General features: G+C 30.0%; 1 protein-coding gene across 12 annotated transcripts in view; it reads right to left on the bottom strand.

Moving 5' to 3' along the window:
- Positions 1-1,429: 1,429 nt before the first annotated feature.
- The window catches only part of mub (poly(rC)-binding protein mub), a 373,736-nt gene continuing 363,536 nt past the window's right edge, over positions 1,430-11,629 (bottom strand). For 6 of the 12 annotated variants that reach the window (XM_086910401.1, XM_086910393.1, XM_086910406.1 and 3 more), the window contains one exon: positions 1,430-3,374. In XM_086910401.1, the coding sequence (XP_086766527.1) occupies positions 3,290-3,374 (85 nt within the window). In that variant the 3' untranslated portion in view covers positions 1,430-3,289. Of the gene's footprint in view, positions 3,375-7,288; positions 10,437-11,629 lie in introns of those variants that run through there. The other 6 variants (XM_086910357.1, XM_086910364.1, XM_086910378.1 and 3 more) reach the window with 1 other exon arrangement.

Raw genomic sequence — 11,629 nt, 5'->3', positions numbered from 1 at the left:
TGTGCAAGACGAATTGAATGGCGCGCGCATAACTAATGGCTGCTTAGTCTACTTCTTCGAATGAATTACCGAGCATCGTAAAGATTTTATGATGCATTATGTTTGGTGAAATACTTCAGCCGTACTAGAGAGCTAAATTATGCATTGAATGCATCAATTTATCGATTATTATGCAACAAAAATGAATAAAAAGTTGCTTTGTACTAAAGACAAAAGGTAATAATTATAATATTTAAAATTTAATATCAATTATATATTTTACAATTAATTATGTTAAATTAATTTTCTATAATTCTCTGCTAATTCTTCACTTCCTTTAAATTATAAAAATTATATATAATTAAAATATATATTTTAAAGTTTATATTTTCTTTCCTAATATAATCATCTAACTAATTTTTATTAAAACCCTTAATATTTTTATTAGTTAATTATAGAGTTTTACTTTTTATTTATTATTTTTATTATTTCTCTTTTTCTAAATAAGAACAAATAAATTTAATAATAAGAAGAATAAATCTTATTCTTTACAATGAAAACAAATAAAATATTTTTTGTTCATTGTTGCACATAACATTTATGCACATAAATTTGTCTATAGATAAGTTAATAAATATAACAATAGACACACAAATATAATTTCTATTACAAAATAACAATATTCAAAACAAATTTAATTAAATGTTAAATTTAAAGAATTTCCACTTTCACCGAGGCTTTCCAAAAAAAAATTAAATTAATTATCATTATGGATGATAATAATGGAATAAGATTTTTAAAAAATGGCACAAAATTTTAATAATTTTAAGAATCTTGTTTTTAAATTGATCAGGACTCTACTTGATAAGATCTCTGATAATCTGAACACATTAAAACAGCATATTGATTTTATTCTAGATCTCCTCTTAATCTCTGTCGAGTCTCCGTCATGGCTTCAAACAGATAAAGAACTTATATTGAATCTCCTAAAAGATGGTCAACTTCATTGAAAAGGGACAAGAAGACTATTGTCTCAAAAATTAATCAATTATCAAGTTAAAGACCCCTCTACTTCGTCTCGATCGACGCAGAAAACCAACAGAATTATAGAAAATAACACTTGGGCTGTATTTGATGATGAACTGGAGCTTCAAAAATCCCAAGTGATAATTTCTTTTTCTTATGATGTAGCTTATTGAAGTACATTCTTTTCGCGAGCATATCTTTGTTAGAAAATAAAAAATTCTCCAATCATGGAGGATTTTTCTTTTCAAACAAAAGATGGATTATCTATATTCTAGAGCAAAAAGTTAATAAGAAATCTGATTTCTTCTAAAGATAGAATCTGAAAGTTCTTTTTTTCATTTCATATCTGTAGTGAGAAATATAATCGAGTAACAATTATTTTCTATTCTTCACTGATACTCTGAATGCTTATATGAAATCAATATGCCTTTAATGATATTTATTAATGATTCTAAAAGAATTTATTAAAAGATTTCTTTATCCAAAAAAAATAAAAATACCAATAATAGAGAAACTTCTATTAAATTGGAAATCTAAGTTCTGCTGGATATTTTCATACTGGAGATTTCAATGTCCAAAGAGGGGTCATCATCCCATTGGGGTGGTTTTATGTTTTAAATTAGCTAAATGGGTGAAAAGAATCCCATCAGTCTCCATTCCTTAAAATAGCCAGCAATAGAAAAAATGCTAACAACCGACCTAGTAATATTATATAGTTATTCAGCGTCTTTTTTTCACACATTCATGATTAATAATAATTATAATAATAATTTTTTCGTACTATGCTGGCCGAAAATATAAGATCACTTTTTCTATAATTGAATTTCTGTTTCCATGTTGATACCATGAATTGTATAAAGCCATATTTTATATTTCCAAAGCATTATCAACTTTTTTTTTTTTATAAAAAATTCCATTAATATCGTAGTATTAGATTATTTTTAATAAATAATAAATTCATATATTAAATTACAAATAATAATTTAAAAATTACTTACTTTACTTACTTTATTTAAGAATTTAAATGAAAATTGAATTCTTGAAAATAATTGTTAAAGACTAAAAATTTAACAGGATAATGTTAGATTAAATGTAATTAATTAAATAATTAAATGTAATATTAATATATTTTTAAAGAAAAATTAGGATACTTATATGATAAATATGGCGCTATATAATTTCGTATATGCTTTTGCAGAAATGGCATTATGGAAAAATTTAATCCATGAAAACAAAGATTCGATCATTGAAATATGAGATGATCGAAAATTTTCGGCCATTATAGTATTTTTCTTCCGCCTCTCTCGTATTCTCATTTTGTTTTTTTTTCTCTCGTTTTTTTAAATATAAAAATGAAAACTAACATATCTTTGGCTTGTTCCCTTTACCAATCGGCAGCAGCCACCGTGTATGTATAACGGGCTGCGGCGTGCATCGTTATTATTTATTTCTTCTTTTTTTTTTTTGTTTGTTTGTTTAAATATCTTTTGTACATTTTTGTACACTTGAGTATATATATATATATATATATATATATAATATATTCGTGTACGCGCGTGCGTGTCTTCTTCGTCTCTACTTGCATGTATTTTTTTTCTTAATTTTTTTTTCTTTTTATAATTATTATTATTAAGCGCGTGCTCAATTTAATCCCTTTTCTCCCTGCATTCTCGCTACTTATGTACACCTCTGTGATTCTCTTGTCGAGAGCGCGCGCACAATATTCTCACATATATATATATATATATATGTATATGTTTGTATGTATGTCTATACCTCTGTGTGTATACGTGTGTATGCGTACAATATGTATTTAAACTCGTAACGTGTATCCACGCGTACTTCCCTCTGATTTAACCATTTTTATAACATGTATATGTATATACTTGTATATTTGCATATGTACGTGTATATTTGTATATTATGTGTATGCATGTATGTGTGTAGTTCTTCTTTCCTATCGTTGATGTGTTCCATTTCTGTTGTTCACCTTTTGTTTCTTATCATGTATGCTTGTGTATGTGTATGTGTAAGTATATTAATGTTTCTTCTTGATCAGATGTATAATTATCATGTATATGTGGTTATATATTGTGTACATATGTATTAAACTTGAGTATATATGTGTGTATGTATGTATGTGTTGAAAAATATGTGTCGATTAGCAAGCTGGTTGAACACAGTGCGTGGCCCAGCCCCAGATGCCATTGACAGCTTCGCGTGCGTCGTGACGCCCCGCGTCCTTTCGACGACGACAACGACATACGTATGTGTCTCACCACTTTTAGTGGATCGGCGACTTAACGATGTGGTCCGGTGGGATGAAGTGGTACGCGGGTATCGAGAGTCCCGTCGTTTCCTGTGATATCCTGAAACAGAATTGGCCGTGTCTGTCAGACCGGATGTGAACTGTGGGCTCGCCGCGGTGCGCCGGTTCTGCTCGAGCTTGCGAGCCGGGCATGAGGACGGTTAAATATCATCGTCTGCTCATTTTGTTTTTTTATTATTATTAATTAAAAAAATTTTTTAATACATACATTGAGAAATTTTCTAGTGAATTTTATTTTTTCTTGCTTTATTGGAAATTTTTCTACAATTGATATTTCGTACAATTAATATTTATATGAATATAAATAGTATAGTTTACGAGAAAATAGTAAAGAACATAATATATAATTATTTGATAAATAATAAGAAATAATAATAAATATTTAATTAGAAAAATTTTGAAAAATGGGAAAAAAAGAATTTTTGTTGCATTTTCTTGAAAATATTTATATATTTTTTTTGTGTTTCATTTTATTTGAAAAAATCTGTTATTATTATTTTTATATAAATACAAAGCAATTAATTAATTTATATTATTATAGTTTTCAGTCTTCTATATAAAGAAGTATAGAAATAATGAAAAATGTTACATTTTTTCAAATTTTCTGTTGATTTTGATTTTATATTTTATATAGAAAATAGAATTGGAGATCATATAAGAAATTTAACATATTTCGTGATAAAAAAATATATTTAATTATAATAAATTTGAGAATTTTTAATAATTATAAATATTTGAATAAAAAAATTGCATACCAAAAATTTAAATTAAAAAAAATAAATAAATATTTAGAAAGTTTTAATTTTCTTTAGTCAATAATTCCCATAAAAATTTCCAAAAATTTAAAATATTAAAATCAAAAATTCAAAGGATTTCGATATTTTATCATACAATGAAAAAAATTTTATTTTTCCAAAATGAGCAACGAATGCACTTAACCGATCCCATCGTTCTCCAGGTAACATGCGATGGATCTACAGAAAAACATCCTCGGTTATCGAGGTATAAGTTACCCTCTTTATCTGCATAATCTGATCGAACATTTTTTGGGGAACTATTCGAAATCTAAAAAAAAAAATATAAAAAATAAAAAAAATCATATTCCATAACAATATTACTGACACGATTTCGATGTCAACGAGCAGTTCTTAAAAAATGTTCGAACGAAATCATGCAACGAAAGGGTGCATTGAGTCGGCAGCAATCATTCACGTGGAATGATTCCTGAAAGGGTTTGGATATTTCTGGTCGATAATATCGGTTTTAACTGGCAACTTGATTGGTCGCGATCATTATATGGTTATATGATCAAAAAATTAAATTAAAAACAAAAAAAAAAAAAAAAAAAAAGAAAGAAAAAAATAAAAAATATATGAAACTAAATATAATAAATATAATAAATATAATAAAAATAAAGATAGAAATATTAACTCTTAAACGCTATTATGGGAGAAAATTCACTCCATAAAAATCTTATTTTTATTTTTTATATAATTTATTTTAACGATAACTTTTAAGAGTTAAACAACCGGAATATTGAAAAACAAAAAATTAACGAAAATAAAGAGAAAGAAATAATTAAGAAAGAAAGAAATCGTGTAATAGTAATAAGATCGCTAGTTGCCGAAAAATACAGTTTGTAAAAATTGGGAAGAAGAGTGTGTGTCGATTAACAGGACTACAAAGGAGCGGATGGTGCTTACCAAAGACGGGCAGGAGCCTGGGTCAAGTTGTTTGGATGTATACATCTTCTCTCTCTCTCTCCCCTCTTTTTCTACATCTCTTTCTGAACGAGTCTCTCCACTCTTGGTACGTACTTTTTTTTTTCGTAAAACATATATGCACGTATGTATACATAATATTATGTATGTGTATATATGTACACTTTTTGTATCGTGTTTGCTATACATAGAAAATTTTCAATTCTGTATGCTACATGCGGAAATAGTTGCAATCAATATCAATTGCAACTTTGGATGAGAATAAAATTTGCATGAACACGAAATAGCGATAGGTACGTCTTTTTTTTTTTATCTTTTTTTTTATTGACTCGTTCTTTTTTTATTTTCCGATTGCAATAAAAAAAATATAAAGAAAGAAAAAAAGATTCATCGCTTACTGTGATAATTTGTGTATATGTTATATTATATTGCTACACTCCATAATTGATCCCACTTAAATTAATAAAACGAGAAAGGGAATTTGAGACTCTGTTGTTAATAGGATAATGATTGAAAAATTTCGTTTGAATTTTTAAGGTCGATTTTGACGATGAAAGGATGTTGCAGTTTTTTTAAAAATAGAATTGATCGATAAAAGGAGATTAATTTAATAATTATATTATGCGACTTTGATATATTTTTTTCGTACACAATTTAATATAAATATTTTGTAAATAATTAATACTTTTTGATGAAATCAATTAATTATTAAAAAATATTTTTGTTCATTTCTTTATTTTATTTTAATGAAATAGAAAATTACTATCAATGATCAATTTTAATTTCTCAATATTGATTTTCAAGTTCAATTATTTTACATTTCATTATCCAAAATATATAATTTGTATCCTTATCGTTGCTTTTTATTACATTTAATTCAGTCTCTTATAAAATATATTATTATTGTTTTGTTGCTAATAAATTCATATATTTTTCAACGTCTCTTTTTTTTTTTTAATTTTGCAAGGAACACAATATTCTTTGTTAATAATACAAAATATTCAAAATTAAACAATTATAACTTTTGCAATAAGAATCATAAATATTCAAATATCAAAGAATTAAAAACATTTAGATTCTTTCAAAAACTGCAACAGTATAATCATTCAATTATAAACAAGATATATCTAGCTTGTATAATAAAAAAATTTAAATACATTACAATAATATTATGAGAAAAACAATCTAATCATTAGAAAATTTTCATGAAAGCAGATACGAATCTATTTATAAAATTAATTTCCATTTCATCTCTTAAAAAGAAATTTTTCTTCATTAATACAAAGAGTCTCTTTTCATATCGTTCGACTTGGCGTGGATTCGAGACGTCCGTTCCACGAAATTCTAAAAGGAGGTAGCAACAATAAAAATGCAGCACATCAAAAACGTGGTCGCGCAAGGCACTACAGAATTAGTTACTTTCAGGGAAGCTGGATCAATAAAAACGTATAAATAACAGCAGAACTCGACAAAACAGTGCGTATTTCCAGTTAAAACCTGGTTGTACTTGATTTATGTTCCGTCTTTCAGTGTCATATAAAACAATTTAATCTTTTTAATAATATAATTATTGTTATTTCAATAGTATAGATCTTAATAATTATCATTAAAACAAGTTAAACTTTGTTTTGGAACATCATTTTTTTTTTTTTTTGTATTTTCTGATAATATTCAATGAATAATAATGAAATATACTAGTTGATTGATTTTGACTATTTTCGTTCTATTTCATTTCTATCCATTGGATATTATTAGAAAAAACAAAATGATGCAATGAAACGAAGTTTAATCTCAACAAAATAAAGTTATAGTGCATTGCGAGGCCTCGTTCAAAGGAAAACTAAAATAACCGATACTGTTTCTCATATATAATCAATTTTCATCAAAGTATACTTATTTTTGACAATGGTAATTTTTTTTTTTTTTTTTTTTGTATTAAACACGCCTAGCTTTATTTAACAAGGTGAGATACAGGATAGTAGCTAATGTCTTGTTAAGCACACAAGCTTTGCGACATCGTTTATAAGAGACCAATATACAGTTGAAGACTAACATTACCTACAAAATTCTGTGTGTGTATACTCTTTGTATCTTGATATTTATCTCATCAACCTCCCTTCTCGCCTTGACGATGAGAAAGAAAAAGAAAAAGATCGCTTTAATCTCATCGTTTTCTCTCGTTCACATTGTATCCCTTTCATTCTTCTTCTCACACGCTCTCTCTCTCTCTCTCTTTCTCTGTTTTTTTTTTTTTTCGCTTATGGAATCTTTGTTTGATAGATTTTTCACAAAAATCGCCGCCAACGTGAGAAAATCATTATTGTCTCCAAGAGAGAACCAAATATATGAGGCGAGCTACATATGGGTGTATAAAATGTAAAACGCAATATGAAGTACTATTTATTCTACTAGATCGCGCAATTGTGTTCACGAGTCATCCGATTAAATATTATATATTGAAAAATCAATCATTAATTAATTTTTGAAAATTTTAATCAAATAAACGAATATATCGAAATGAAAAAAAAAAAAAAATCAATTAAAAGAATACGCTATTATTAACTTGTTTTTTCTTTTTAAATTTGTTTAAACAAGCAAGGAAATTTTACTTGGTAAAAATTTTTAAAATTTCGAGGAAAGAAAAAAAAAATCGTAAAAAATAAATCATAAATTTGGATGATTCGTGATCACAAAAATCGCGATAAAAATTGATATATGAGCGATTTATCACTCGACAATCATAAATCTACACCTGTTCGATCTATGCATTCGGTATATCCTCTCTCTCTCTCTCTCTCTTCCTCTTTCTCTCGCTACAAACTAGAAATTGAGCACACAACATTGATCTGGGAGCTCCTATGCACTCGATCGTCATTAAAAATCGATCTACGTTCGCCGTGTCTTTTCTTCTTTTTCCTCCTCGATTCTCCGCTTTCAGCCATTACAATCGATTCGATCGATTTATATATTCCCCATTCCCGAACACGTAACATTCATCCTTCTTCGTACGTCAATTTTTTTCTTTTACTCTAACCTGCTGAGAGAATTCTGATCGAGAAGAAAAGACGATCGATTTTTACAGCGAACAACTCGATATTTCTTCGATAAAACACGATCTCTTATTTTTATTTTTTTTTTTTTATCTTCATCCTTGTATGTACCTGTATACGTGTGTATATAGTGTGTAAGTGTAAATAAGTAAATGTAGACGTATACGTATCTAAAATGTTAGTTAATGCTAATTAATTTCTGAACTCGCATGGGGAATCTTTTACTTTCTTCTCTATTTCCATATTAATATGTATATATATGCATATATATTATATATACATGTAAATATATAATATATACGTATTTATATCTATACATATATAAATCGAGCGTGATCTCGTGAAATATGATTACGGTTCTGCTTTATTTTGTATATAATTACCATCATTATTGTTACAATAAAACGACCACTATCGTAAATCGATTGATTACTTTGTATGAGTTCTATTTTTTTTTTTTCTTTCTCTCTCATCTAGCGAATACAATGTTTAATGCTCACCGACAACATTCGATGAAGCGCGCAATACCTCATACAAGCAGAGGTACAGATAAGCTCTCTGTGATTATTCTCTTCTTTCTTCCTTTTCTCTTTTACCATTCTTTTTCATTCGGTCGCGATAGACCATATTCTATTTCCGGAGAAAATGTCCGGCGTTGATTTTAAAGCACGGTTACATGATTACGGGACACGATGTATATCTGAACATTCTATCTCGTTTCGCTTAATCATTTTATCTTCTTTCATTCCAATCGTCATTCTCACACAAACACACACACGCTCTCTCTCTCTCTCTCTCTCTCTGCATTTTTACGTTCATTCCTTGTGTAAGATAAAGATATAATCGGGAAAAAAAAAAAAAAAAAAAAAGAAATCATAATTATATATAATTAATCTCGTACACGCCTTTCTAAATTTTTTTTTTTTTTTAAATCATTTTCTTTCATTTCATTGCTAAAAATCGTCTGCTCGCACATTCATACTATCTCGCTCTCTCTCCCTTTCTCTCAATTCAAAAGTGGTCGACTATACAACTACAAGAAAAAATTACATCGGAATTACCTAAATCTAATAAGAAGAGCCTTTTTTTTTTTTTTTTACTTCAAACATTAATCAATTAATAATTCATCGTAATTATATTATATATATATATATGTATACATATACATATAAAAAAGGCTGTCTTGCGACGGTGCACAAGCGGTCGCGTCCTCCGAGTCGCCATCTGGCAGATACACGGGATACTAACATCATTATTCTCAATTGTCCATATCGTACGATATTACAGTTCTCGAAAACTAAATATATTATATTTATGAAAACAGCAAAAATATAAGAAACAAAAAAAGAAAAAAAAAAAAATTAAAATCAGTTCCTTAAGCAATAAGGTACGCGATAAGAGAAGATAAAAGATTCATCAAACTCGGAGGGCGTGTCGCACTTAGTGTGAAGGTCCGAAGACTTAGCATCGGATCTCGCCTCGTGTCATTTCCAAATTTCTCTTCGAAAAATAATTAGAAAGAGTCAGAAAAAAAAAACGACGGATCAAACAATGAATGATCGTGAGAAATATTTAAAAAAAAGAAAAAAAAAAAGAAAAAAAAAAGGAATTGCTCGATCCGCGATCGAATCGATCGTCGCGCGTCTTACCCCTACGAATAAATGTACGCATCGTTACATCAGCGTGGCGGCGCTGTGTGCACTCCTGTGAGAAACTAGCATATGTTGGTCCGATCCTTAGCCAAGTCTTGAATATCCGGACTCGCGCTACCCTGGCGTCCGTACGCACTTTTCTCCGATGTAAATCTCGTGTTCCGTGTACATATCATGATCTTGGTGGTTGTGATTATAGTGGTATTGGTAATAATTGTGGTGGTAGTCGTGATGAGTAATGCGTGTACGTGTAATGATCTCCCTGATCTCGCGTCTCTCCACCTGTTGTCCATCACTTGCTCAGTACGGGTTGTACTTGGTGCGCTCGGATTTGAATTTTCCGCTGTCAGTGGGCCCGGGTGCGCCTGGGCTACGTAGCCTCGGCGTGAACTTGTGCGACCGGTGCACGCCGGTTGTCTGGACAGGTAGCGCGGATGCAGCCGCGCCAGCAGCGCCACCTAGCAATTCCGTGAGTCCGCCGAGGGCGGTGAGGCTAGAGAGGGCGTTGAGGGCGCCTGGCTTGCTTAGCAGCTGAGCCAAGGGAATGGCGCTGGCCAAGGGAGAGGCAGTGGTAGTGGTGGTAGAGGGAGAAGCACTGGCCCCGGATGCCCCGGGAGTGGTACCGCTGCCAGGGGTTTGGGTATTTTGGGCCTCTAGGTTAGCTTTCTGCAGTTCAACACTGGGGAAAAGACACAAAATGTAAAAAGGTGAGGGTGGGAACGTTTCTCTCGTATAAAAAACAGTATGTATGTATGTAGTTTATGTAAAAATGTATGACGTGACGTACATGTTTCTTTCTTTTTCTTTTCTCATTTTGTTTCTGAGAGTGTTGTAAACGAAGAGAGAAGATAAAAGAAAAAGAAAAAAAAAGAGCGATATATATGAAACAGGGTAAGAAAATGAAACGCTAATTGATCGGTGAATGAGATATAGTAAAAGAAAAAGACGAATCGCTAGAATTGTTATATTGATTAAATAGAGTCGTGGTGTAAGTATGGTTGCTAAATGTGATATATAGGTGAAAAGAAGAGGAAAAAGAAGATAAAAAAAAAAAAAAAAAAAAAGAAATTAGAAAAAAAGAAAGAAATTGAGTCGCAAGGTTTTCAACAGGCTTCAGAAAGTTATGCCACAGGTGTGTTCTATGGAGCGTGATATTCTCACGTACACCGGCTACGTGGTTCTTTATGGGGGGGGTGGGGACAGTTTTTCCAGCATCGAGATGCGTTTTATTATCCTTCAGACACCATGGACCGACGAATCATCGGTATCTCTCTGTATCGTCTTTGTGATCGAACAACACAGAGCAGTCACGTTTCGTTGATCTCAAGATGGAAACTTGAGGACCTTTAAAAACAACATCCCGATGCGGAGGACGCGCTGCAAGGAGTACTTACCATCGAAAGAGACGTTCAAGTGCATTCGTTTGAATTACGAATACAATAATTTTGCAAATTAATTAAAAAATATTTTCTTTTTTAATTTTTAAAAAACAAGAAAATGATGATCTACAAATACATAGCGTCCCTTTTTCCGGTGTAGCACAGAGCCATAATTCGTTGCATATGACGTAAAAAATGCTGATTATTGAAGTGATCAGATGAATGAACATGTTTGAATTATATTAGTCAAAATTTCGGAATCACTATATAATATAAACTAAACTAAACTAAACTAAACTAAACTAAAAAAAAAAAAAAAAAAAAAGTATGTCCATAAGCTTGATCAAAGATCTTTTTCAATCAAAAAATAATTATTCCATAAAAAGATCCGTCAAAGGGAATTATTTAATTAATAGAGAATTGAATATAAATGGAACGAGGAAAGTGATTCCAAATTTTTGGCAGATATTTCACGATTTTTTTCAAAGTGGTA

The sequence above is a fragment of the Apis florea genome, unplaced genomic scaffold (genome assembly GCF_048593485.1).
Source record: "Apis florea isolate Af1SG1 unplaced genomic scaffold, ASM4859348v1 contig_1789_pilon, whole genome shotgun sequence".
In the NCBI taxonomy this organism is placed as follows: Eukaryota; Metazoa; Arthropoda; class Insecta; order Hymenoptera; family Apidae; genus Apis; species Apis florea.
Note: the sequence above shows the minus strand (reverse complement) of the source record. Positions and strands in the feature narration are given on the sequence as shown.